General features: G+C 40.3%; 9 protein-coding genes across 19 annotated transcripts; 5 read left to right on the top strand and 4 right to left on the bottom strand.

Annotated features, from left to right (window-relative positions):
* Positions 1-205: 205 nt before the first annotated feature.
* On the bottom strand, positions 206-4,492 carry LOC135160303 (uncharacterized). Of its 7 annotated transcripts, none has more exons than XM_064116717.1 (4): positions 4,355-4,492; positions 1,207-1,873; positions 401-909; positions 206-330 (listed from the first exon to the last, which is right to left on the bottom strand). In XM_064116717.1, exons 2-4 carry the CDS (start codon positions 1,525-1,527, stop codon positions 282-284), a joined length of 879 nt encoding a protein of 292 aa, XP_063972787.1. In that variant the 5' UTR covers positions 1,528-1,873; positions 4,355-4,492; the 3' UTR covers positions 206-281. The 7 variants fall into 7 exon arrangements, with proteins under 7 accessions (XP_063972787.1, XP_063972788.1, XP_063972783.1 ...); XM_064116718.1 differs by having other exon boundaries at positions 1,207-1,830; positions 4,355-4,488; XM_064116713.1 differs by lacking the exon at positions 4,355-4,492 and adding an exon at positions 3,089-3,201 and having other exon boundaries at positions 1,207-2,233.
* LOC135160282 (A-kinase anchor protein 10, mitochondrial) lies at positions 2,442-6,208 on the top strand. Its single transcript, XM_064116664.1, has 10 exons — positions 2,442-2,581; positions 3,106-3,724; positions 3,799-3,922; positions 4,003-4,136; positions 4,397-4,547; positions 4,605-4,713; positions 4,859-5,036; positions 5,252-5,325; positions 5,443-5,495; positions 5,574-6,208. The coding sequence occupies exons 1-10, from the start codon at positions 2,554-2,556 to the stop codon at positions 5,661-5,663; spliced, it is 1,560 nt and encodes a 519-aa protein (XP_063972734.1). The 5' UTR covers positions 2,442-2,553; the 3' UTR covers positions 5,664-6,208.
* A 59-nt stretch (positions 6,209-6,267) lies between these two features.
* LOC135160325 (NADH dehydrogenase [ubiquinone] 1 alpha subcomplex subunit 6) lies at positions 6,268-7,349 on the bottom strand. The gene is made up of 3 exons (XM_064116754.1): positions 7,053-7,349; positions 6,660-6,775; positions 6,268-6,497 (listed from the first exon to the last, which is right to left on the bottom strand). The coding sequence occupies exons 1-3, from the start codon at positions 7,174-7,176 to the stop codon at positions 6,369-6,371; spliced, it is 369 nt and encodes a 122-aa protein (XP_063972824.1). The 5' UTR covers positions 7,177-7,349; the 3' UTR covers positions 6,268-6,368.
* A 103-nt stretch (positions 7,350-7,452) lies between these two features.
* On the top strand, positions 7,453-9,652 carry Koko (kokopelli). 4 transcript variants are annotated; one of them, XM_064116727.1, is made up of 7 exons: positions 7,510-7,687; positions 7,824-8,160; positions 8,245-8,378; positions 8,507-8,604; positions 8,679-8,897; positions 9,044-9,274; positions 9,434-9,652. In XM_064116727.1, the coding sequence occupies exons 3-7, from the start codon at positions 8,252-8,254 to the stop codon at positions 9,530-9,532; spliced, it is 774 nt and encodes a 257-aa protein (XP_063972797.1). In that variant the 5' UTR covers positions 7,510-7,687; positions 7,824-8,160; positions 8,245-8,251; the 3' UTR covers positions 9,533-9,652. The 4 variants fall into 4 exon arrangements, with proteins under 4 accessions (XP_063972796.1, XP_063972794.1, XP_063972793.1 ...); XM_064116726.1 differs by lacking the exon at positions 7,824-8,160 and having other exon boundaries at positions 7,453-7,561; XM_064116724.1 differs by lacking the exon at positions 7,824-8,160 and having other exon boundaries at positions 7,489-7,687; positions 9,337-9,479.
* Position 9,653: 1 nt separating this feature from the next.
* On the bottom strand, positions 9,654-11,676 carry LOC135160317 (uncharacterized). The gene is made up of 3 exons (XM_064116741.1): positions 11,345-11,676; positions 10,701-10,989; positions 9,654-10,250 (listed from the first exon to the last, which is right to left on the bottom strand). The coding sequence occupies exons 1-3, from the start codon at positions 11,526-11,528 to the stop codon at positions 10,166-10,168; spliced, it is 558 nt and encodes a 185-aa protein (XP_063972811.1). The 5' UTR covers positions 11,529-11,676; the 3' UTR covers positions 9,654-10,165.
* A 26-nt stretch (positions 11,677-11,702) lies between these two features.
* LOC135160320 (NADH dehydrogenase [ubiquinone] 1 alpha subcomplex subunit 13) lies at positions 11,703-13,217 on the top strand. 2 transcript variants are annotated; one of them, XM_064116747.1, is made up of 3 exons: positions 11,703-11,885; positions 12,663-12,813; positions 12,891-13,217. In XM_064116747.1, exons 1-3 carry the CDS (start codon positions 11,786-11,788, stop codon positions 13,096-13,098), a joined length of 459 nt encoding a protein of 152 aa, XP_063972817.1. In that variant the 5' UTR covers positions 11,703-11,785; the 3' UTR covers positions 13,099-13,217. The 2 variants fall into 2 exon arrangements, with proteins under 2 accessions (XP_063972817.1, XP_063972816.1); XM_064116746.1 differs by lacking the exon at positions 11,703-11,885 and adding an exon at positions 12,187-12,492.
* A 154-nt stretch (positions 13,218-13,371) lies between these two features.
* Positions 13,372-19,325, top strand: LOC135160268 (tRNA endonuclease ANKZF1-like). Its single transcript, XM_064116634.1, has 4 exons — positions 13,372-13,761; positions 14,253-14,459; positions 14,624-14,902; positions 15,198-19,325. The coding sequence occupies exons 1-4, from the start codon at positions 13,662-13,664 to the stop codon at positions 16,961-16,963; spliced, it is 2,352 nt and encodes a 783-aa protein (XP_063972704.1). The 5' UTR covers positions 13,372-13,661; the 3' UTR covers positions 16,964-19,325.
* Positions 17,706-19,230, bottom strand: LOC135160308 (complement component 1 Q subcomponent-binding protein, mitochondrial). The gene is made up of 5 exons (XM_064116728.1): positions 19,014-19,230; positions 18,589-18,739; positions 18,282-18,484; positions 18,037-18,125; positions 17,706-17,950 (listed from the first exon to the last, which is right to left on the bottom strand). Exons 1-5 carry the CDS (start codon positions 19,228-19,230, stop codon positions 17,801-17,803), a joined length of 810 nt encoding a protein of 269 aa, XP_063972798.1. The 3' UTR covers positions 17,706-17,800.
* A 260-nt stretch (positions 19,326-19,585) lies between the features above and the next one.
* On the top strand, positions 19,586-23,865 carry LOC135160267 (ubiquitin carboxyl-terminal hydrolase 5). Its single transcript, XM_064116633.1, has 9 exons — positions 19,586-19,961; positions 20,121-20,243; positions 20,348-20,631; positions 21,010-21,537; positions 21,817-21,888; positions 21,959-22,151; positions 22,234-22,386; positions 22,701-23,579; positions 23,687-23,865. Exons 1-9 carry the CDS (start codon positions 19,866-19,868, stop codon positions 23,753-23,755), a joined length of 2,397 nt encoding a protein of 798 aa, XP_063972703.1. The 5' UTR covers positions 19,586-19,865; the 3' UTR covers positions 23,756-23,865.
* The last annotated feature ends 55 nt before the right edge of the window (positions 23,866-23,920 follow it).

Consider the following 23,920-nt stretch of genomic DNA (forward strand, 5'->3'; position numbering starts at 1 on the left):
AACGAATTTATTCGCGTGAGTATTTATGATAGGGGACTGGGGAGAAGAGTCATTGGTGGCTGGGAAAGTTGAATCTCTGATTGCCAAATATTTCATTCGTCTATGTTCGTTAAGGCATGAGATAATGAAAATGAACTCATCTTTTAGGTGCTCATTTGTTATGAAAAATCGTTGAAAAACGTGTGGATAAACGTCGCTCAGAAAAAATCATTATGAATCATAGAACTTTATTCATTGAGCATTACAAATCACAAACAATTAATCACAATTTGTTTCATTATTTACGCAGACGATGGATCTGGACTTTTGGACAGCATTTTCCTCATCAACCTGAGAACACAATTGAGGATCAACAAATGCTGATTTTAAGATGATTTTAATGTTAATTTACGAGTCTTACGGAAGTAGTGAGAGTCGTCTTCTCGATCCTTTTTTACACCGGCCCTTGGCGTCGGGGTGATATCCCGTCTGACAGCGACCTGGACTGCGTGATTTCCCTCCTGATAGCTCCTGACCTCCAGACACATTGTCTGAAGGACCCTTCGTGATTGTCAGAACTGGAGAAGCTGTTGACTCAATATGAGAAGACAATACAACTGGAGGATTGTCATCTGAAGATGAGGCAGTTGTAGGACTATTTGCTGAAGATGGTGCAGGTGTAGAATTATCATTTGAAGACGATGGTGTTGAAGAAATATCATCTAGAGACGAGGTAGGTGTAGAACTGCTATCTTCAGAGGACACAGTTGTGCTCGAAGATGATTGTTCAGTTCCATTGGGCTTCGAGGTGGAGTTTGGGGCGTTCGTGGGCCAGACATGCCACGCAGAAACTGTTGTTGTTGATCCAGAAGAGGGTGAAGGCTTGGGCTTGATTGTGAAGTCCGAGTAATCGTAGGAATAATTATAATCCTGGAATGGTGAAAATTAAAAACCAAAGCAAAATCCAACATTTATTTCACTCTTCCCAATTCGTAATTAACTTCACAACCAATGGATTTAGGATAAAATGTCAAGAAACCATTATCGTGCCAAATCTTACGATCTACAATAAGTTCCTTTGACATTTCCTCCCAAATGTCCTATCTTCCAAGATAAATCGACAGCAAACGGTCTCGAATTCCATAAAAAATATCCATTTCCTGGTTTATTTCCTTTCGTTCTTTCGCCAATCGTCCCCTTATCGCCAAAGGAATTGATCTAGTTTACCGTATAATCCTCGAGCATCTCCGTGTCGACGAGTGCAACGACCCTCAAGTCCTTGAGATGAATCTGAACGTTGAGATCCCCAGTCTGGCGTTGATCGTAGGTTGTTGGCTTGGCACATGTTAAGCCAACCAAGACGAGAATTAACGACGGAAATGGCATTTTCATATGCCCTTTTTTACGCGTGTCACGGAGATGATGTTCTCCCCAGAGGAATAACGAACTTGACACGATGAACCGTGAGACGAGAGTGAACAGAGCTGCACTCTTTGACGACTGGGAAACCGGTATTTTAACCAGCACTGGCGCCCAATGACCGGCCATTGACCGGAGGTTTATTCAATGTTTTAGGCATTTTAACGGGATGTTTTGGATTGTCTCCAGGCTTTTGTGCAATGGGTGAGGACGATGACTGCGATATAACGCGGCAAAATGGAATGCTGGGACTAGATTGGACAAAGGGGGAGGAGGGCCATTGCAAGGAGAGGACTGAGGATAATTTTTATTTCAATAATTTTCACTTCAAAAAGGAGAATGAGTTGGGAGCTCTTCAGCCTTCCAGGCTCTTTGCTCCAGACCTTTTTCTCCAACGACCCTTCCTGTCCCTTTCTCCCTCGATAGATTTTCCTGGAATGAATGGTCACCCCTTTGTGCCATCAATGGGATCGTTCTGGAGGACATGTGAGAGTGAAAAAAAATGACAAGTCATAATGATGTAACTCGAGAAGTCTCAAGGCATCTAATAATCATTTAGGTATTACCCACTCATCCTTCAGGACTCGAAGGATGATGAACTCACTGGAGATCTGAAGAAGGATCGAAACTTCTCATTCGTTCCAGATGTTCTCCAGGTTTATTGTCCACGAATGGAAAGATTGTGACCATTGACAGTTCATTTTTAAACATTTTTGTAGGTTATGGCAATAAATTATGATTCCAAAAGTTCAACAATGCCATCAATGTTATCAGTAACTGCTCCAGATACTCATGATACCATTAATACTACCCTTTTTGACCTTCAAACAACAGTCTGCAACAATGTCAAATAATTTCAAAATTTCCGGTCAGCTTCGGTTCCCCTCGGCTGTCCTCGTCATAAGAGTCCGAGTGTAACCCATTGACATTTACCATAAATAAATAAGATCACATGAACGAAGAACCCCACAACAATGAATTGACGCCAACAATTCCACCGATTTTACATTATTTTTCCTCAATTATCTTGATGACGTAATAAATGAAGTAATCCAGCGGAATCACGAATTAATCCGGGTTCAGGATAACGTTACGTCGCGTTGGATACCTGCGTGTTTACACAGGACTTGTTTACAATGGTTTCATCAGTAAATAATGATGCTACAATTTTTTAAGAAGTCAGGTAATGTTTGGTACTTAATCTCCTTCTGCTTCTCCTGAAATATTTTCATGTGCCCAAGAGTGTGAAGACTTATTTCACGTTAAAATTGGCAGGTTTGAGGTTACCTAGTTATCATAATGCATTTTTCCCTGGACCTGAAAATATTGTTAACAATGCTACCCTCCAATGGTACAGCCATTAAGACATGTCTGTTGAACGGCTAATTTTTATGCCCCAAATAATGATAATTTAAGTATGCGGGATTGATTGTGTTATTACTAGTTATCCTGACACAACTCATTAATTTCTCGAAAAACAGCCAGATAATAACCAGATAGTGACATAGCTCTGAGATAACGGCGATTGTGTCATTAATGATGTCTAGTGTCTAACAAGTAGGTCATTGCGTTTGTTTTGCATACAGTATAGTGTTTTTATTGAATAAATTATTTGTACGCAAATTACAATGCCAACGGTGACAATGCTGGGACAATGTTCCCAATTGGAAGCAAAAAACCTAGAGCTCACCTGAAACGTCTCCCCAGGATCCAAAGAGAAGCCTCGATCGTCCACCAGTTCTCCAGCGACCTCGCCAACCCTCGAGAGACTCCCAGGAAGTGATGGGAATCCTTCGAGAGTTCACCTTGTCCCCTCCCACAGCCTCGAAGAAGAGGAAGACGACGGCGAGGAGTCGGTTTCGAGCTTAAAACTCGAGATCTGCAGATCCAGGCTCTCCAAGACCCTCGCTGAGATTTTGAACGACAAAGATGCACTCGGATACTTTCTCCAGTTCATGGAGAGCAGGAATAGGCTCGCTGTCATCAAGTGTTGGATGGAAGTCGAGTGTTTTCGAGAGACAGACGACAATGATGATGAATTCAATTCGAATAAACTGGGGAATAATGTAAATAAAAATGATGTTGAGGCACCAAAGAATAGGTTTAGAGCCTGGAGGACCATTGACGAGGAGTCTGGAGACTCTGGGGTCGTCCAGGATGCTCTCAGAGTCTACAATAAATATATTGTTAAGGATACGTTGAGGATAAATGTAGATTCGGGACTGAAGAGCCAGATGGAGGAGGCTGTTGGGAATTGCGATCATCCAGGGCTTATCAAAGGACTTCTGGAAGTTCAGAAAACGATTTTCCGAGTCCTGAAGGATGAGTGAGTGATCTTGAATGATTATTGGAAGTCGAGGCTTCTTCGATTGTTAATATTAACATCTGATTTGTTTTCAGATTTATCGACGACTTTTTGAGGAGTGACTTTCATTGTAAACATCAGATCGATGTGTTGACGAGTGGAGATGTGAAACTGGCGGACATTTTATTCAACGAAACTGCTTTTTTCTATTTTATGGAGGTATTCACGGTGATCCAATAGAATTTTTCGACTTCATTTTGACCTCGAAACTGTTTCACCAATTTTTCGTTCAATTCCAGTTTATGGAGCTGGAGAACAAGAGGGAATTGCTGGATTTTTGGATGTCAGCTGTCAGTTATAAGCAGAACCTGGTGGGGAAGGGCTCCTATGATCCCATGGAAGCCCAGAGCGACGCTCTTATCGTATACGAAAAGTAATGAGACAGTTTATCACCATTAACTTAACGATCACGTGATAAAACTCTATGACACATACCAAAACTTTGATTTCTACAGCCCTTTGAGCACTTTAAATTTTGAGATATTTACCAAAAAACTCATAAAAAGAAAAATTAAAAAACCCAATTCACCAGTTGTAGATAAAGTTAATTCAATGGGTTTTTATCACAAAAATCAAAATCTTTCCACTTACTTTCTAAAAAAGTGTTAAAATCCATTGGATTTTCTCCCCCAGGTACTTCAGTCTTCAGGCCACAATGCCCCTCGGGTTCAGTGACAAAATACGATTCCAAGTCGAGCAGAACATCTGCACCGAGGGTGAAGACGGTCCTCGTCCCGACTGCTTTGAAAAGCCGAGTATCATTGTATATAACTTCCTCAGTAAGGTGAGACTAATTGATAATATTTTTTTCCCCACACCTAACACTCTCTTATCATTACAGCATTATCTCCCGGCGTTCTTATCTTCCCAACTGTATTACAAATACCTCTCTGAGTTAATCAGCACTATTCAGAGCAGCGCCTGTGGGCATCCTCGTGTCAAACGCGCAGGTAAATAATTATTTCGACTTCATGTCGCATACAGATAACGACACAATTACACTTGAAAATTAGAGTCTCCAATGTTTACCTGAATTCAAAATTAGTCGTCTTCGTTTTTTCATCCATCTGAGAAAATTTTTTTCACGGGGTTTAGAATCAGATTGCAGCAGTGAAGTCAGCACTTTGAGTATTGGAACCCACGACACCTCGCAGAACTCCCATTCTGATGAAATTAATCAGCCCTCGAGCAGACAGAAGATGAATGGGAGCATGAGTATTGACGCTAGACAGCTCTATGATCCTGATTCCTTGTGGAGACGAACCAAATGCAGGTGAAGCGCAAATCTTACTCTAGCATTTTTTTTACTCTGTCAAAATCTGTGGTCGATAAATATGACTGATCTATCCGCGAAAATCAAAAGATAATGAAACTTTTCGTTTGAGTGTAGAAATTTCAATAAAAAATGTAACTTTTTTCGGTTGTATTTGAACTTTTTTAATGAATAATATTAATTCATAAACACTTATCGTAAAATTTAATTTCTAGTTTAAGCGTTGGATACGTCGACAATTTGGGACGATTCGTCACAGAAATTGATCCAGATCCTCAAAGAAAATACGGTAAAACCTCAATTAGAGAAAAAAAAGATTTATCCTCTCAATGAAATGTAAAAATCGACATATTCATTGAATATTCACAGTAACTAATCAATTAATCCCCCAATCAACTGCCCTCAGAGTCCAGATTATCGAGAGCAGTGAAGAGATTTATACACCTGGAGCAGGATAAGGTAAAAAAATTGAACAAAAAATTCTCCGATTAAAAAATGTAAATGAAATATTGTTCTGACGAACGAAATTCTCCTCAGGCTAAAGAGGAGCTAGCATGGAAAATAGCTGAGATGATAGTTCGAGAGATCACCTCCCTGACCCTAGGAGTGCCGGAGTTACGTTCCTAATTAATTAAAATCTCCCCAAGAATTTATTCTTTCGGCTGATTCGAGAATGTTCCGCTCGTGCCAAAATTACAAAGGCTGGTTTTCAATCAGCAAGAGTATTTTTTTAATTAGTTACTCACTGAATTCAAATTTCATCCTCAGTAGGAGCTTTTCAAGTGATTTAAAAAGAAAATGATAATCAAATCGAAATAATCTCTCCGATAATGAAGAGAATTTTTATAAAATATTTTTCCTACTTAAGTGAGATTATTACATAGTATTTTTAATGTTTAAGTGTTGATTGATATAGTTCTACCGACTCCTCTGGTGCTAAATTGTTGGGCACTGATTTAACAACGATTGTAGGAAAAATTTCTTCCGATTGCGAAATGTCTTCAGGCCATGACAGTGTTCTCATCGATTTTTTTAGAACGCTTCTGTTTAAGATTTTTTTTTTGTGGGGAAAAATGTACGGAAAAGTAATGCTTTGTGACTGTACATAATAGATATGCATAATCTTTGTTCATGATATGATAAACGAGAAAATAAAAGATAATTTTTCACTATGAAGAGGGAATTTAATTATTTTTATTAGAACAGCTCTTTGGATGGGAAATTATGTAGATTTTTTTAGCCTCTATCATATGTACATTTTATTTAATATTTCTTCAGCATTAACTTACAAGATTTACCATCACAACTATCAATCGCTCCAGCGATAATAAATTAATCGTGGCCTGCCAAGAATTTGGACATGAAGTCTGTGGGCTTCTTCTCAACTGTGTCTTTGTAGAAGTACATGAACGTTCCTGAGGTCTTCCATTTCTGAGCTGCTTCCTGGAGCTCCATTTGACCCTGGAATCAAGAAATATCATGATTTGGTACCAAGGAGACTGCAGGCCTAATCATTTCTGAAAATTTGTCATTTATCAATGAGTGATTAAAATTATTTAAACTTTCTGATGGCTCGACAACAAAAGTAACATTTTTATTAAGTCGAAAAGTAAATCTCTTCACCTTGACGACTAGAAGATCAATGACACGTAAATCCTTGACATCTTTATGTTTCACAAACTCCTCTCGCAACTTCTGTTTCAGATCCTTCTCTGTCTTAGGAAGATCATACTCCATATCTGCAAGGATACATAATATTTATGTAACCCATCATAACAAACCCATCAACCCTCGAAATTCCCCATAAATTCACTGAAGATGCGGCAGAAGCATTTCCTCAATTCTCCAGACCAACAAAAAGTCATGGAAGCATCGATAAACTGAAAACAACTCGTTTTTACAGCTGAAAAACGTTCGAAATATCACCAAAAAAATACTGAACGTCGGTTGGAGGTTAGATTGACTACTGAACTCTCTCATTCTCCATAAACAAATTGCAAAAGTCACGAAACTTACTGATAAATGGCATTTGTCGGTACCACGCTCTGTACAAATTAAGAACCCTCCTGCGAGCTTCATTTTTATTTACTGACAAAAGTGGTCGAACTTGACGAACAGCAGCTTTCACAGGCGTCGCCATTTTCCTTCTAGACTACACGACAGATGATCGATGTGATATCGATAGCAATAGTCGACACTCCCTCCCCTCCAGATTGAGAATATTTAAGCAATTAATTTTGGTCAGATTTTTAACCTCAAAGAAGCTTCGTATGGAATAAACAAACAAAAGATTTTAATTCGATGTTGTCATGGAACCCTTTTACAGACTGACGATACACCAATTCGAGGTTCTTCATTCGATTGTAATCGATACTCCGGTGCATATCGATTATTTTTATTACCTCCAAATCGTCGATAAGGCAGTGCCTCGCCGGCTGTTTATCCATATAAAAATAAAAAGCTGAGCTTCAAAAATTCGATGTATTGTTTATATACGTTAGTGTCGGAGCAAGCCACCATACAAAGTAAATAAAATTTACTAAGGCGTTATTGATTATCCTCAACTGTTTAATTTCTTTTGTGTTTTACTGAGCTTCATTTGTTTAATTAACTATGAATCCTTCAGAGCGACGGAACACCGAAACTCTGAGGTAAATAGATTCCTCGTCCTAACCTGAGTCACTTGAGGGGCTCGTGACATCCATCCCCATCCCCTGAGGCATTTATTTCTCATACATTTTTTATTATAATTCATACTCTGACATTAATACCTCTTCTTAAATAAAGTATTTAAGGGGCTTTCGTCATTTGTCAGCTTTTCTTATCATCAAACACACTTGAACGATTAACGATAGACAAGATGAAGATGAAGAAGCATTGAAGATGTCAAGAAGGATTAACAATGTTTTTCGAGTGTTTCTGTTATACAACAGGAAGGGGGTGCTATGGCAGTTAATCCCCATGGAAAAACGCATGAATCAATTAATGCTTGTGATGATGTCTATATTTTTATAATAATTATGAATAATTAGCTTGAAGAGGCAACGTGGTGCGAATTTGACTGTTTTTTGGCGTTTTATTTACGTTGTTTGTTTGTGACATTTATAAACCACAATTAGAAGACGTAAAATCATCAGTTCATATATTCTATCAGCCTGACTCGTATTTTTGTTCAATCTACTTACAATTAATTGATGGTATTTATCAGTTCGAAAATGATGGATGTTATTGATGTCCTCGCAATGCAAAGAGAAAACCGAAGCACCCTCCAAAAAAGCATAACAATGGACTACACGAGTTCCAACGACAGTTTCACGGTAGCCAGATTTATATTCGAGTGTGGTAAGTATTTGTCTAGAGATAAATCTGCAGAAAATGTCGTAAATTTTAATTTTGAACTATTCAAATCTAATATAACCTGAATCTTAATCTTTTTCTTCATTTCTCACTCAATTTTTTGGCCTGTCTAGGGATAAAACTCGAAGCACATCCTCTGACAGTTGCAACAGCTGCCACTTTGTACCACAGATTCATGAGGGAGGCCACACCAAAAGCTTACGATCATTACGTAAGCTATTAATTAATTAATTCTGGAATTCATGGATGTAGTTACCGATGGATAATTTATCCTCTTTGTTACAGCTGATAGCAGCCACATGCTTGTATCTCGCAGCAAAAATCAAGGACGACCACCTGAAGATCAGAGATGTAATGAACGTAGCATCGAACACCCTCCACCGAGCCTCACAGCCTTTAGAGCTTGGGGATCAATACTGGAGTATAAGGGATGCCATTGTTCAGGCCGAGCTGCTTATCATGAGAATGTTGAAGTTTCAAGTGAATCCGGTTCATCCCCACAAGGTGAGTACACCATAGGAGTGTGTATTATGATTAATAAATGATTATCATTGTTATTAGTTAAAATGAATGTCGATCATTGTTGAAAACTGATCGTTTACTCAATGCATATCTTCTCCAAAGCGAATCATCTCCTTGTCTTTTTGCAGTATCTACTACACTATTTGCGATCGCTCGAAGCTTGGTTCGGTGAGGACGAGTGGTCAAAGTACCCAGTTGCCAAGACTAGCATGGCTTTGCTCCAGGATTTTCACCACATTCCAGCGATTCTCGATTATCCACCGAATTTAACAGCGATAGCCTGTATTAATTTAACTCTACAGATTTACGGTGTCGTTGTCCCCCTCATGGATGAATGCGACCAGTTACCATGGTTCAACGTAAGTTATAAAGCTCATAAATAAATTGACCCAACAATAAAATGTAAATTGGTTGAATTAAGAGACCGCCTGTTGCTGAATATCTCCGAGCCTTCACTGATGAATTTTTCATGAAACCACGTCTTGTAGCTCTGACCTTGAAATAAATGTATTCCCCAGGTGTTTTGCAAGGACCTCACGAGAGAAAAATTATGGGAAATTATGGAGAAGATAATGAGTTCTTATGACCAGGAGCCAGAAACTCGGGACGCTCTCTGAATTTCAATGAATTATTGAAGACTGAAAAATGTATGAATTTCACGGATTTACGAACTTGAAAAAGTCCCACCATAATTTTTATATTGTCTAATTAATAAAAAATGCATCAGTCATCACCAACTCAGCGTAATAAATTTTTATTTCAACTGTACAAACTTCCCAAAATAGTAGACTTTAGCAATTATCATTAAGTAGATACCCAGGTAATCTCCATTATTGACTAATAATTAAACTCCACGAAAAAATATCTGGCAAACAATAATTAACGAGTCTTCCTCTAATTACATATGAATAATTAGTAGAATGACCTTTGAACTCACGGACAGACAAAATAAATATATAAATATAGTGATATTTAGATCTGCTAAGAACTAATACTTTCAATTTAGTAATAAATAAATACTGGAAACATTGTTTATCTCACGTTCTCAAGCTCTCATCAGCCTCGCATTTTGACTTCAGTTTAGCTGCTTTTAATTGTTACTCTTCTTGAAAGTGATAGATTAATGAGATACATTAACACACCAACGACAGATCTTCTAGATTCTTTTTTCTCAGTTGTAAATGATTTGGATGTAAAAATGCTGATGAGGCTCTGGGAAATGCCCTGCACCCGTTGTTGGTTATTGATTATTAGAAGCACATGTATATGAAGATCAGGATACCATTGATGATGCCAATCACATAGTTCATCTGAAGTCTGGACTCGTCATGAAATCTGAAAGTTAAAAATAAAAGAATTTGTTAAGTAATGGGTTAATCCCGGAGCTCATTTATTTTGGAGAAGATGAAATTCACCGGGGAGTGAAACACGTGATTATCTTTACAATGAGTTGTTCTAAGAGAAAATGGTGAAGAACATTGTTTGCAAGTGAAGAAATTCTCAACAAAAAAATTTCTGTTACATTTTTGCTACGGATACGGACATATGTGGGTTCTTGGAAACTGAGGAAAGAACTTTGAAATTAATTTCCGAAAGGAGGAGGTGAGGGAATTTTGTTCTGGTACCTAAAAAAATCCTCAAGCCTCTCCACAATAATAATCCCCGAAAATGTCAGCATCAGGATGGAGAATAATTGTAATGAAACGTAAATAAGCAACATTTATTGCCCCATAACCTGACAAAATCAACAAGACCAACAGTTTTTCACCTCCCAGAATGACTTACTTCCTTTTACCAGGACTAAAGGGTGACGGTGGATTGACACCAGGTATCCTGCTGTCCTTGTAAACAATAAACCAAGTGAACCCCATCAACGAGAGTCCACTGACAGCGGCCTTGAGAAACCATCCGAATTTCCCGATAAACTGAGTGACAGTGTCGATTAGTGTCTCTTTGTACTCTCTCGTGGCATTGAATAAATAATTGTCTTTGTCAAACTCTGGGATGAACCCCCCAAGCAGGGATTGACTGGGGGTTTTAACGAGGTCGTACGTTTTTGTGGGTAGGAGGATCCCTGGGGAAAAAAATTAGTGAAATATTTTTTGCTTGACATTTAGATGACATTTAGATTCTCTTGGATTTTTTCATGCATTTTTAATAAAAATTATTCTCGATACACATGAGTAACTCAACCTCGAAGTCTATTTTTCTCTTCTATTCCTGAAGTCCAGGAAATGAATAGACTATCCCTAATTGCCCCAAGAAATTTTTTCCCAGAAGCCCCTTTCCCTACCCCGTTATAAATAAAACTGGGTGAAAATGCCTTAAAAAAGGAAAAATCAACAGAAAAAAAAACAAAAACACGACCGAAGCAGTAACCCTAGACTACAAAGCATGACATTACTAATGAATATAAAAAAAAAACTCACCATACATGACTGCCAGTTTAACAGCAACAATCGTCAAAGACATAACGAAGAGAAATAAACTGAATGTCCACTCGTTGATGGTAATCTTGTGCAAAAAATGTGAAAAATTTTTTTCGATTTTTTCATTTTTCTCCACCAAAGTTTTTCCATTTTTGTACAAAAATTTATCCTCAACCCCAAACATTATCCTCTTATGACTTGTTGATCTTATCAGTAATAATTATGATGTACAATCAGAGATAATTCGGTGATAATTATAGACGGTCTACTCTTGTTTACACCTGTGCAGTCATTCTGTCGTCATTGGGGCGTCTAAAAATAGGTTATCGAATTCGTCGCCATTTGTGAATGGTCTTGAGATATTTATCCGTTGAGGACTAGCCTTGAGAGATTGGTTAAGTGATGCTGAATTAGTTGAGTTAAATTAGTTTTGTTTCGATTATGGCATCAAAACCGAAGTCCGGGCCCCAGGACATGCCCCCAACGGGGGGTTTCAGTCCTATTCAAACAGCCAGGGTGAACATTCGGAGATTCATATCGCGTAAGTGTCCTGGGGTGATGTTGAATTGTTACGTGATTGTCTAACCTAGAAATGATTGATGTATTTGTGAGAAACGAAAGGCTTTACGACCCTAGACCCGATTGACATCGACTAGACTGGTCTCTAACCTGAATTCTAGAACCAATTTCAGCTTGAAACAAGATCAAAGAGGATTAAAATCTACAACATACAGCAGAGTATCCAAAACTGAGCTGGGCTGAACTTCTAGTTCTAGACTTGGGTTCTTGTCATTCAGTCATTCAGTCGTGATTGACGTTTCAGTTGATGTCTTCAAACCAATTCTGTGTGAAAAATCCAGACGAAAGTTGCAAGACAAAGATGAGGTTCAATTAATTGATTTGGTCTTTATGGGAAGCACTTCCCGTCAATATTATCCACCAGATGCCCCTCAAGATTCATTCAATAATGTAGAAAGATAATTGACGATCCAAACTGGAAAATAATTACGGGGGACGTCACCTAGCAGTTGCTCTCATGAATCTGAAAAAGTTGAAGGGGCATAACAAACTATTCCAGTATTTGCAGCAGGTACTAATTGTCGAGGGGCATTCCACAGAAATATATTGTCATTTCTACTATTTTGGGAGTAGGTTATGCTCTTACTATCATGACATTATCAATAACGAGTGTTCACAAAGGGATTTGACCCCACAACTTCCACATTATGATTGTAATAGACTAATCTAGGGACTGAAGCAATCCTTGGACAAGATGTCCCCAATGCTTCATGATTGATACGATTTTCTGGTCTTTCAGCAACATTAGCCACTGCCCTGACGGTTGCATCTATCGGTGTCGGCTTTGTCGCAGTCTCCTGGGCATACAGGGATCATAGAAGGGAGAGGGCCGAGATGAGCAGTGCCAGGAACGTTGTCTGGTGTTTGCTGCTAGCCGAGAGGGACAGAGCGTACGTGTTTTCAAATTTTCAGGAGTTAATGTTTCCTACCCTAGATAGACTTTCATTGTTTCCAATTTCTCCTGCAGATTTTTGAAGCAGATGAGAGCAAATCGTGAAGAAGAACGCGAGCTGATGAAAGACTATCCAGGATGGGTGGTGGGTACCTACTTCGGAGAGCCAATCTTCGAAGGTGGAGACCCAACAGAGCTCATCGAACCCACCTTCCACGAGTACGCAGCTCATACATCGCAGTATAACACCTACGAGAGAGTTTTACGTGCCACACTGTCGTAAATAAATGGAATTATGGATTCGTTCTGAATGTGATTAGTCCGAAGAAGTGTCAAGTTAAGTGGAGGTATTCAAGCAAGTGTATAGTAAATGAACTTCAATAAATTAATATCTAAAATTTATTCACTAGCTTCGTATTTATTTCCTTTCCGGCGAACCATAATTTTAAATCGAAAATACGACCATGGAATCCAAAAAATTACAAAATTTAAATAATTCTCTGAGATCGGATACAATGCGTTTTCAGCCATATTCAGACAATTCCGAAGCGCCTCTTTTGACCCGAACTTCAACTACATCCTCAATAACCTCATCTCGACACTCGCCAACAATAAAAATAAACAACAATATCCATATTGTTTAAAAAATAGGATTGATCACCTGTTCCCCAGCACCGTGCACTGGTGATTAGCCAAAAAATCCACAAAATCGACTGACACTTTTATCGCCATTAATTCTAAGAGATAATAACTAATCACCGCCCCAGTGTTTGTGTTCAATTGACAAATTCAGTGATAGTAAACATAATAATAAACAATAATTAATTTTACGTGAAGATATTTACGATGGATAATCGATTATTTAAAATTTATAATCAAAAAGATTTTGACAGTATCACAAAAGGTATTAAAGTCGCCAAGTGCATGAGACTGAAGTCTTCAATAGGTGAGTCATTATTACCTTTATAATTAATATTAAGTAATAATAATCGTCATCAGCATGAAATTGCTTGACCATCTGTAGCGATTATCTCATACTAATCAACCGATTTGCCATCAATCGTAAAATCGCCCGGAATCCATCTTATTTTTTGCATGTCCCTCAGGGGTATTTCGTCATATTACATCACACATGCATTTAACCCATCATGGATACGTCGACAGTGCACCAATCACACGTTCTTCATATTACCAATCAGAGCCATATGGTGATAAAATTCTAGAGGAAAGAAAATAGAATTTATATTTCCAATGGAATCCGTTGGACGTTGACATTTATACCACAACCGAAACGACATAAATATGAAATGTTTTTCTCATCGTCTGCCCTTAAATTACAAACCTCTTTAAGGCCCATTTCATCCTCAAATCCAGCAAAACAAATTTCCGACTTTCTCAGAGGCTCCAAGAACAGTATTGAGGTCCTTGTCCTTTCAGTTCCAGATCCTGAGACCATTTTCTCCCAGCTGGAGGACCTGACGGTGTCTGATTCTCTGAGCTGTTCATTCTGCAACAAAGTGTTCGAGGATCAGGCCCAGCAGAGGTCCCATTACAAGCTCGATTGGCACAGATACAACCTGAAGCAACGGCTGAAGGGATTCAAGTCCATCACCGAGGACGAGTTCGATGTTCTTGCGGATGAAGGTTTGGTAGTGGTTTGAATAACTTGAAATAATGGGTTTCTTGGACATCATTCTAAGGAATTTGGCACCTTACTCCTCTGTCGAAGTCCCAAGAAACCCATCGTTCAATTAATCTCAAAATCATTATGCTCGTCTTCTCTCTTCCGCTTCTCCTCTCTCTCGTAGATGACGTTTCCAGCCTCTCAGGTTCCGAGTCAGACCCGGAGAATGGCTCTGAGACCAATTCCACGGACACTGCCACCCCAAAGCCCCTGGACCACGATTCAAAATCTTCTCCAAGCAGTAGCTGTCGTCCGAAGAAATTGGACCGCAAGCTCTTGATCTCCAGTGTCTCCTCGGACTCTGAAACCGAGGAGACATCCGAAGCCGCAGAAAGGCGGAAGCATGACGCCTTGACGGCGACTGCCAGCCGTCACTCGAAGGTCTTCTTTGAGAATTCCAAAGGTAATTACGATGGAGGTTGTCTTCCAAGGAAAATCAGGTGGGGGGCTGAGCCATTATTAATTTTCTATTTTAATTTCATCTTAAGGTGATTAGGCTGTTTAGTGTCCCATACGCCATCTAATCCACAATTTCAAAAGCCTTCGAAGGTTTCTTGACCCTCAAATCCATTTGCTCCTGAATTAAAAACCCACAAATAACTCCTCAAACGAAGATCGTGATCTTAAAAAAAGTTCATCTCAAGATTCTCTCAACCCCCCCGACAATCCATCATGAAACCCCCTATTTCATCCCACAGGCGATATCTTCAGCATCTACCGCTGTCTCCTCCACTCGAAGAAATCCATTCCCTCTCTGAACGACGAGATGATCTCCCAAGCGTTGAATAGCGGTAAGCGTTCCACCTGGACCGTGATAATGCTGGGAGGTGGTCACTTCGCCGCGGCAGTCTTCCAGGACGGCGAGGCCCTGGTCCACAAGACCTTCCACACATACACAGTCCGCGCCAAGCAGGGCTCGAGCCAGTCTCAACGTGACAACCGTGGAGCCGGTTATCAGAAGAGTGCAGGTGCCAGTCTTCGTCGTTACAACGAGTCTCTCCTCATCCAGCATGTCCAAGAGATACTCGACTCCTGGGGGCCCCACATTACGAACTCATCTCTGATTCTGTATCGAGCAGTTGGTCCCCAGAATCGAATAGTCCTCTTCGGTGGTAAAAATCCTCCCCTCGATAAAACAGATCCCCGACTCCGTCCTCTTCCCTTTCCCACGAGACGAGCAACGTTCAGTGAAGTCCAGAGGGTTTACGACGTCCTGACAACTGTTGAGGTATACGGATCAGCATCTGACTTCGCTGACACCTTTCCCATATCCCCGAGACAGCCGATTCGTCGGAAAATCCCCAAGGTCGATCTTCTTGAGGAAATTCCCGAGCAAAAACCTGAGGAGAATCACGAAGCGCTGATGACATCCCCTGACGTCTCCAAGGGTAAATCTCCTGGAATATCTGGCGATCGGCACAAGAGCCCCAGGGCTCATATAGACCGAGCAAAAGCTAGGAAAAGCCCCAGCAGACCTCTACCTGACATCATTGCTAAACTAGCGATGTCATCGTCCGAATCAGATGCTGATGTACCTTTTCAGTTGCTCGATCAAATTTGTGAGGTTAACTTCACGGATGATCTACTGGCCTTTCAAGATACTGCACCGAGGCATATCAGGCAGAAGAAGATCAAGAGACAGAGGAAAAAGGTGAAGAAGGAGAAACCAGAGAGAATTGTTAACCAGGTGCTGGAGGATTCGAGGGTAAAACTGTGGGATGCATGTATGGCTGGAGATGTTGGAATGTTGAGTGACATCTGGGGAGTGCTGATGCGGGAGGTGAAGAGATGTGAAAAGGAGGGATCTGCACGGATCTCTGGAGACAGTGCACAGCAAAATGATAAAAATGCCGAGGAGACGAATGATGTTGAATTGACAATGGAGAATCTCCTGGGGGTGATTAACGAACCTGATGACGATGGGAATACTCGGTTGCATGTTGCAGCCATGGGGGGCCACCTGGATACTGTCTGGCTGCTGATGGAGATGGGTGCCAATCCCTGCAGAAAGAACAAGAAATGCCAGACAGCTTATGCTGCAACTGGGGACAAGGAGACTAGGAATACCTTCAGGCGATTCATGGCTGTTTATCCAGATAAGTTTGATTACCAGAAATCACAGATTCCTGCACCACTCACGGAAGATATTCAGGTGGAGGAGATGAACAAGAAGAGGATGTTGAGGAAGGTCAAGAGGGAGAAGGAGAGAGCGAAGAAGCGAGAGTTTGAAATGAAGAAGTTGGAGGAGAACTCCAAGCAACGATTTCTCAATCTCTCAGACAGGGAGAAAAGGGCACTCGCTGCTGAACAGAGAATTATCATGCAGAATGGAGTCGTGGTTGCCAGGTGCTTTCAATGCGCTGCTGATATTTCTGGGAAAGTTCCGTTTGAGTATAACTTCAATAGGTTCTGCTCTATGCCGTGTTTGAAGGAGCACAGACTACACAATAAATTCATTGTTTGAGGATTGGAGTGAGGGGGGGACTTGTACATTATGGGAAGGTGATTTTTTATTAAGTAGAGTGAAAAGAAGTGATTGGAGGGAATGATAGAAACGACAATGTCCACGAGCTGAAGCCTATGTTGTTTACCATAAGTATACTTCGACTTTATTTATTTTTATCATTTGGATATCGGCATTTCAACTTTTCCAATCAGCTGATGATTGGAAAGGTCAGTGTTAGGAGGACATTAAGGGAGGATGGGGCAAAGAGGAATGTTCGACCTTCAATTACGTATTTCTTTAATGGTCATTTAACTCCTAGAACTATGAAAAAAAATATGTATAATTTTTTCTTCTCTTTTCTGAGACGCAAAAACCGAGAGGTCAAACATTGAGAGTTATTTAAACCCGAAAATAATCCTTTCTCTGAACCTCGAAGAACGACGAAAGGCCAGACATTCCCAAGGTTAAATGGTTGAACAGGTCCAGGTTGACACTCTTCCACTTACCACTCTCTACTTCTCTGAACTCTTCAGCTAATAAATAACAAAAGATGTCTTTAATTTTGAGTGGCCTCATATATGATTTCTGACAATCAGAGAGTCAATAAATGAGGTTAAGAGCAACAATGGCTCGACCATTAAACTGGCTCTTTTTCCAGGGAATTTACCCAGCTACAAGAAAACTTTTTTAATTTAACATATAATGAAGAATTGTCTGATTCATCTTAGCATTGCTTAGTTTAGTTAATTCTCTTTGTCCGTCAATTTATTTTCCTTTATTTTCGGTATATATTTTACAGATGATAAAGAGTTACTTGGAACATTTTATGGAATATAACGAGTGTAGATAGTAGATTTACTTTCCAGAGGTGAACTTGGAGAGGCCTTCGAGTAAACTAATATACGCACTGTGTTCGTAATTCGTGCTCAAATCAACCAATTTCTCAGCGAATTCGTTTGAAATACCCTTCTCCTCGAGATAATTCATGAGAAGGTCGTACAGATACTGCAACACATTTTGAAAATGTTGTGTAAGGTATTTGAATGACATTTATTATTAATAAAGATTCTTATGAAAAATTATCGTCTTACCCCATCGATCACTTCACCAGCTACTGCGTAGACTTTATCACTGTGTTCGCCCTCGTAGAGGGTGATTTCGTCAATTCCAAAACAGTCATCTGCAAGAACAAAAAAACATTCAATGAGATAATTAACAGAGGCTCCTAATGAAACTGAAACTCAGCTGAATTCGAGAGAAAATTTTTGTTGCATATCTAGATATCAAATGGAAATCTTGTAATTATATATTTTTTTACGTTTTGACGACAACTTACTGTAACTCTCGTCAGCTCCTGACGCTCCTGGCTCATTATTGAATGAACACGAAAACCCGAGGGTCTGCTTCCCCCTCTGGATGTCAACGGAGAAATTTGGCTTGCTCTTCATCTCCCCAAGTTCTGGCTTGTCGTCATTGGGGTCAATCTCCGGTTCGTTGTCGCTGTCCACTGTGTGGTTGACGTTGAATGCGATTGTGATTCTGTAAATAGTGATTAATGAGTCATTCTGATGATGATGAAATGGCTCTCCATCACTAGTCACTAATGAATATTTAAAATTTTCAATAAAATTGTAAGAATTTACGTTTCATTTCCTTGTTTCTTCACAAGAGTAACATTGGCTCCATCCAGAGACACCGAAAATCCGTCAACCTCTGTGGGAATGGTCTTCAGCTTCTGTGCCTTCTTCTCAGCTACGATTTCCTCAGCCAAGAATTCCACCAGCTCCTTCTCAGCTAAAAGTAATCAGTGAATCTCTTATGAAAATCGCCAAGAGTATTTTTTGCGGAATTTCATAAACTACATAAATGGTCAGGTAATATTTCCTCTTCAAATGGGCCATTACGAACATAATTGGACGTTTCTGTTTCTTCAGTAAAAATAATGCACTAAACGCCAAAGAAAAATTTTAAACAAATGAGCCCTTGGGAGACCCCTCGAGCACGTGGTGAGGGGTTACTCGACGCTTTAGGGTATTTTCCAAAGGAAAAATAGTTGACAATGCTTTACCCTTGGTGTGCTGGGCTCTTCCGCAGCCACAGCTGCAAGTCTCGAAGGGCTTCAGCAGTTTTACACCCAAACTCTGTGAATTCTCACTCTGAGACCGGTTAGACATGTGCCAGAGGCAACGAGATAATTGGGGCGTGATAATTCGGGCAGATGATGTTGACGACACGAGATTTTTCACTCCTACGACACGTAGTGCATTCCTCACAATTCCACTCATCTTTGTGATTGTTTCTTGTCAATTGATTAGTAGATACTGAAAAATATTCACGTGGAAGAGATACCGGTGGTATTCTGAGAGACTCACGCGAAAAATGGATGCTATTACGTCACGAGGGATGCCAATATGGCGGATAAAATGGCGCTTCGGGCCATTTGTTTTCTCGTAAACGAATAAAATTATGTTTTTCGATCCCCCGAAAAAACGTATTTTCTGGCCCGTGGGGTAACATTTTTTGTCTTTGGTTCGTGTTATAAATCGTCAACGAACCAAGAAAGTGCTTTTCCAAAACATGATGAAATATTCCATTTTAAAATCTTGGAGCTTCATGAGCATCCGCCCGTCTCCCTCAAGAGCACCCTGAAGTTAGCAATTGTAGTTAGCTTCCCGGTGGTCAACATCCCCTTTGTCAAGCCCAAAATACGTCGGAAACCCTCATAATTGAATTGTTAGTTGTTTCTGACCCCAAGACGTCTCCTTTCTCCTCAATTCTCTCCAGTAATTCCGCTAAATTCATTGTTATTTATTATATGTGGTGAAGATTCCTTTTGTTCTCATCGTTTTTGAGGTTATGGTCGTACCATTACATGAAGTTTTTAGTCTGACTTGAAAATACAAAACAAATCGAGTGAATCATGGAGGATTTAATTCAGAATCTGGGATCGATTAAAGTACCTAAGCGAGAGGATAAAGTCTACAAGGATGAGTGCGTTTACTCATTCGACACTCCGGTAATCCTCTTTTTATTATTCTGATCCATAATTATTAATGACATTTCTCCATATTCCCGTCATGTTGAGAAATAAGTCTCCGTTCATTTGTTTTCACTGTACAGTGATTTCGATCAATAAAAATTCGAGAAAGAGGATTTCAGTTTTTTCACCTTTCAGGAGTCTCCTGAGGGATTATTCATCAGTTTATCGTCATTCCACGGTCTCGGAAGAGATCATGTAGAGCGATACTCGAAGAAAACTGGCCAGAATGTTTTCTTCAACATCAGGCGGACTAAACAGGTTAGTCGATGATTTTCATTCACATCCATTAATTCGTTACAGCTAGTCCTCCATTCCTTCATCTCTCACTCGATTAAAAAACACTACGTTGCCATCCTTCCCAGGCTATCGTTGATCAAGGTATTGACGGTCCTGCCAAGAAAATCACCAGATTGGCGATCGGGACACCGGGTGGTTTTGCTCCTGACGAGCAAAAGTTCACATACGAGGATACCTATCAAATTGTCATTATGCCAACCTTCACAATCGTTGACTATCCCAATAATGATCTCCCAGAGCATGTGAAGAATTCGATTGTCGGGGTTTTGGAGGCTGAATCCGCCACGAAGGTTGCGGAGAAGGAGGCGCTCGCTGGCACTTGGGATGGAGAAGCCAAAATCATCTCCAAGTTAGTATCTTCATTAAGTGATGCTATTGAATCGACAAGGGTAGATATGGAACGTCTCCAGAGGTCAATAACGCGACAACTGTTGGAAGAAATCGAATGATTTTTCTATACTTAAAAGCTTGAAGGTAGACCTTCAAAATTAGAAAAAAATTGTTGAAATTCACTCTGCCGATTTCAAGTTATGGATGATTGAAGAAGTTTCATTTTTCCCACTTCTCCTACATAAATAAAATCTCTTGATTAAAATGTTGTCGAAGACACTCGAGAGCAACAATAAATGATGAATGAATAATACATAATTAATAACTAAATAAGGCTGAATAAACATGGAGATGACACGACACTTCTCAGTAAAATATTGTGTAAAAAATCTTTCAGACACGCAGCAACTCTCCTTCAACTGGACAACGGCAAGAAAATTCCCTCGAGTGGTTGGAAATGTGAGAAATGCGATCTAACCCAGAACCTCTGGTTGAACCTAACCGATGGGTCGATCCTGTGTGGTCGTAAATTCTACGACGGAACAGGCGGCAACGATCACGCAGTGGAGCACTACAGGGCCACGGGTCACCCACTGGCGGTGAAGCTTGGAACAATAACGAAGGAGGGAACTGGGGATGTCTACTCTTACGACGAGGACGACATGGTCGACGATCCCAGTCTGATAGCCCACCTGGCCCACTGGGGCATCAACATTGCCCAGCTGGAGAAAACCGACAAATCCATGGTGGAACTTGAGCTGGATCTCAATCAGAAATTCGGAGAGTGGGTGGCCCTCCAGGAGGCCGCCAGCAAACTCACACCCGTCTATGGACCCGGATACACTGGACTCAATAATCTGGGAAATTCGTGTTATCTTAATAGCGTCATGCAGACGGTATTCGTTATTCCTGATTTTGTTCAAAGGTAATTCCCATTCCCTAGTAACGTAGAAGGAAGTTCTCATTAGAGTAACAATAAATTCCATTTTTTATGTTAAAGCAATTATTTTTAAAGATCCAACTGCCGACATTGTGTACAGTATCGCTATAATACGTTGGAACTTAATTTCCCATGAATGATCGAGCCACCGATGAAAAAAATGAATTAAACTTTTAACTCGGACAGTAACTGCCCTCCAAGTTACGAGGACCTTGAGAGACTAGTGGATAGATCAATCGAAATGATTATTTTTTCACAATTTAGATTTGTAGATCCAGCACTGGAGATCTTCGATAACAACACAGTGGACCCCGCCAATGACTTTAACGTTCAAATGTAGGTATGAAGCCGCTAAACTTAACTCCAAAACTCCAGGACCATTGAATTAATTTATCGAAACCCTCAGGGCTAAATTGGGAGTGGGGTTGCTGTCTGGGAAGTACTCGATGGCTCCTGATGCGGAAAAGGAGGATGGGAGGCAACAGGGGGTGCCCCCGAGGATGTTCAAGAATTTCATAGGCAAGGGACATCCCGGATTCTCCTCCACCAGACAGCAGGACGCCCAAGAATTCTTTTTACATCTCATCAACATTTTAGACGTAAAATCGAGAGCTCGAAAAATCCTCAAATGATCCAATTGTCTCGTCAGGTCTGGGAAGTCACTTCGTTCTTTTATTTCAGCGTCACAGTGTTCATAAGGCGAATCCAGCTGATGCCTTCAAATTCAAGGTGGAGGAGAGATACCAGTGCAGCAGCTCCAATAAAGTCAAGTACTCTTATCGACCGGAGTATCTGTTACCTCTGCCAATTCCTCTGGATGCCGCCACCAATATGGTAATTGTCCGGATTGAATGGTAGCTGATAAAGTATTTAGACTGAGAAATATATTGAATCCATCCGAATATATGATTAATAAGATTAATAACAGAGATAGTGGAATTTTTGTAATGAGGTTTATTGTTGAACTCAATTCATCCTACGAAAAATGTTATAATTCAGATTTCGCTGTCTATCACTCTTGTGATGAATTCCACGATATTTATCACGAACGGGTCAATAGTGAAATATGACTCGCCTCGTTTTACCACTCTTCTACTGAATTGAAAATTTATTTCTTTACCAAATGACTCCACAATTATTGTCTTCAGGAAGAGGTATCTGCCTACGAGGCAGAGAAAAAGGAAGCTGAATCCAAGGGTCATCGTCTAGACTCAACGATTCCCCCAGTTCGTCCCCACATAAAGCTCTCCTCATGCCTGGAGTCCTTCGCCCGAACAGAACTGGTCGAACAGTTTTACAGCACAGCCCTCAATGACAAAACAACTGCTACCAAGAAGACGAGATTATCAACTACCCCAGACTATCTCCTCATCCACTTGAAGAAGTTCAACGTCAGCGAGGACTGGACACCCATAAAGCTGGACGTTGCTGTGGAAATGCCGGACATTCTTGATCTGAATCTTCTCAGGGGCACTGGTAAACAAGCGGACGAAGAGCTGCTCCCGGAGTCAGGGAATTCAGACGTGCCAGTGCCAGTTTACAATGAGGAGATCATGGTACAGTTGCAGGAGATGGGCTTTCACCCAGAGGCCTGCAAACGTGCCCTCTATTTCACTGAAAACAAGGGCCTTGAGGCTGCTACTAACTGGATCATGGAGCACATCGCTGATTCAGATTTCACTGATGTCTTTGTACCACCTGGAGTGGATCCAAATCCATTGAAGTCATTTGTGCCTGGTCCTGGGCTGGAATATCTTCTCAGCCTTGGCTTCACCCAGGAACAAGCTGTGAGGGCCCTCAAGGCCACAGATAACAATATCGAGAGGGCTGTTGACTGGATATTCAGCAATCCGATTGACACTGACTCCGTGGAGATGGAGGAAGACAAGAATGATGGCTTCAGGGATGGCGGAAACAAGTACAAACTCGTTGGGTTTATCTCGCACATGGGAACATCTACAATGGTTGGTCATTATGTCTGCCATTTGCTGAAGGATGGACGATGGGTCATTTTTAATGATGAAAAGGTTAGCTTCAATAAGTTTTTTGACGGTTCGATATCTCAATTGAAAAAAAATTGTAGATGTATTTATCAACTGTTCATGGTCATGATTTTACAAATTATATTCTGCAGGTCGCCCTCTCCGAAAATCCTCCAAAGGAACTTGGATACATCTACATGTACCAACGCATCACCTCGTAGCTTCGACGTTTTCTACTGGTTCAGACCCTAAAGAATGATTTAACATACGAATAATGATTCAGTATACTACTATAAGCTTCATCCATTTAATAAAATTGTTTATCCCAAAAGCTGTTCTTTTGCTTTTCTGTTGTTGATCGTGAACATAGAATCGGCATCGTAACG

Source organism: Diachasmimorpha longicaudata, chromosome 3 (genome assembly GCF_034640455.1).
Source record: "Diachasmimorpha longicaudata isolate KC_UGA_2023 chromosome 3, iyDiaLong2, whole genome shotgun sequence".
Taxonomy (NCBI): Eukaryota; Metazoa; Arthropoda; class Insecta; order Hymenoptera; family Braconidae; genus Diachasmimorpha; species Diachasmimorpha longicaudata.

Bases quoted from the DNA above. Each gene is read 5' to 3' on its own strand.
- LOC135160268 (XM_064116634.1), top strand. From the start codon at position 13,662: ATGGATAATCGATTATTTAAAATTTATAATCAAAAAGATTTTGACAGT. The intron at 14,460-14,623 runs GTTTGGTAGTGG...TCTCTCTCGTAG, and splicing joins CGATGTTCTTGCGGATGAAG to ATGACGTTTCCAGCCTCTCA. The intron at 14,903-15,197 runs GTAATTACGATG...TTCATCCCACAG, and splicing joins CTTCTTTGAGAATTCCAAAG to GCGATATCTTCAGCATCTAC.
- LOC135160325 (XM_064116754.1), bottom strand. From the start codon at position 7,176: ATGGCGACGCCTGTGAAAGCTGCTGTTCGTCAAGTTCGACCACTTTTG. The intron at 6,776-7,052 runs GTAAGTTTCGTG...GTATCCTTGCAG, and splicing joins CCGACAAATGCCATTTATCA to ATATGGAGTATGATCTTCCT. The intron at 6,498-6,659 runs GTGAAGAGATTT...TCTTGATTCCAG, and splicing joins TTGATCTTCTAGTCGTCAAG to GGTCAAATGGAGCTCCAGGA.
- LOC135160320 (XM_064116746.1), top strand. From the start codon at position 12,381: ATGAATCTGAAAAAGTTGAAGGGGCATAACAAACTATTCCAGTATTTG. The intron at 12,493-12,662 runs GTAGGTTATGCT...CTGGTCTTTCAG, and splicing joins TCATTTCTACTATTTTGGGA to CAACATTAGCCACTGCCCTG. The intron at 12,814-12,890 runs GTACGTGTTTTC...TTTCTCCTGCAG, and splicing joins CTAGCCGAGAGGGACAGAGC to ATTTTTGAAGCAGATGAGAG.
- LOC135160282 (XM_064116664.1), top strand. From the start codon at position 2,554: ATGATGCTACAATTTTTTAAGAAGTCAG. The intron at 3,725-3,798 runs GTGAGTGATCTT...ATTTGTTTTCAG, and splicing joins TTCCGAGTCCTGAAGGATGA to ATTTATCGACGACTTTTTGA. The intron at 3,923-4,002 runs GTATTCACGGTG...GTTCAATTCCAG, and splicing joins CTTTTTTCTATTTTATGGAG to TTTATGGAGCTGGAGAACAA.
- LOC135160303 (XM_064116717.1), bottom strand. From the start codon at position 1,527: ATGGCCGGTCATTGGGCGCCAGTGCTGGTTAAAATACCGGTTTCCCAG. The intron at 910-1,206 runs GTAAACTAGATC...TCACCATTCCAG, and splicing joins AGATGCTCGAGGATTATACG to GATTATAATTATTCCTACGA. The intron at 331-400 runs GTAAGACTCGTA...TTGTGTTCTCAG, and splicing joins AGACGACTCTCACTACTTCC to GTTGATGAGGAAAATGCTGT.
- LOC135160267 (XM_064116633.1), top strand. From the start codon at position 19,866: ATGGAGGATTTAATTCAGAATCTGGGATCGATTAAAGTACCTAAGCGA. The intron at 21,538-21,816 runs GTAATTCCCATT...TTCACAATTTAG, and splicing joins ATTCCTGATTTTGTTCAAAG to ATTTGTAGATCCAGCACTGG. The intron at 23,580-23,686 runs GTTAGCTTCAAT...TATATTCTGCAG, and splicing joins TCATTTTTAATGATGAAAAG to GTCGCCCTCTCCGAAAATCC.
- LOC135160308 (XM_064116728.1), bottom strand. From the start codon at position 19,230: ATGAGTGGAATTGTGAGGAATGCACTACGTGTCGTAGGAGTGAAAAAT. The intron at 18,485-18,588 runs GTAAATTCTTAC...CACTATTTACAG, and splicing joins AAGAAACAAGGAAATGAAAC to AATCACAATCGCATTCAACG. The intron at 18,126-18,281 runs GTAAGTTGTCGT...TTGTTCTTGCAG, and splicing joins AGGAGCTGACGAGAGTTACA to ATGACTGTTTTGGAATTGAC.
- Koko (XM_064116723.1), top strand. From the start codon at position 7,650: ATGAATCCTTCAGAGCGACGGAACACCGAAACTCTGAG. The intron at 8,379-8,506 runs GTAAGTATTTGT...TGGCCTGTCTAG, and splicing joins CAGATTTATATTCGAGTGTG to GGATAAAACTCGAAGCACAT. The intron at 9,275-9,433 runs GTAAGTTATAAA...TGTATTCCCCAG, and splicing joins ACCAGTTACCATGGTTCAAC to GTGTTTTGCAAGGACCTCAC.
- LOC135160317 (XM_064116741.1), bottom strand. From the start codon at position 11,528: ATGTTTGGGGTTGAGGATAAATTTTTGTACAAAAATGGAAAAACTTTG. The intron at 10,990-11,344 runs GTGAGTTTTTTT...TTTTTTCCCCAG, and splicing joins TAAACTGGCAGTCATGTATG to GGATCCTCCTACCCACAAAA. The intron at 10,251-10,700 runs GTAAGTCATTCT...TTTAACTTTCAG, and splicing joins TTTAGTCCTGGTAAAAGGAA to ATTTCATGACGAGTCCAGAC.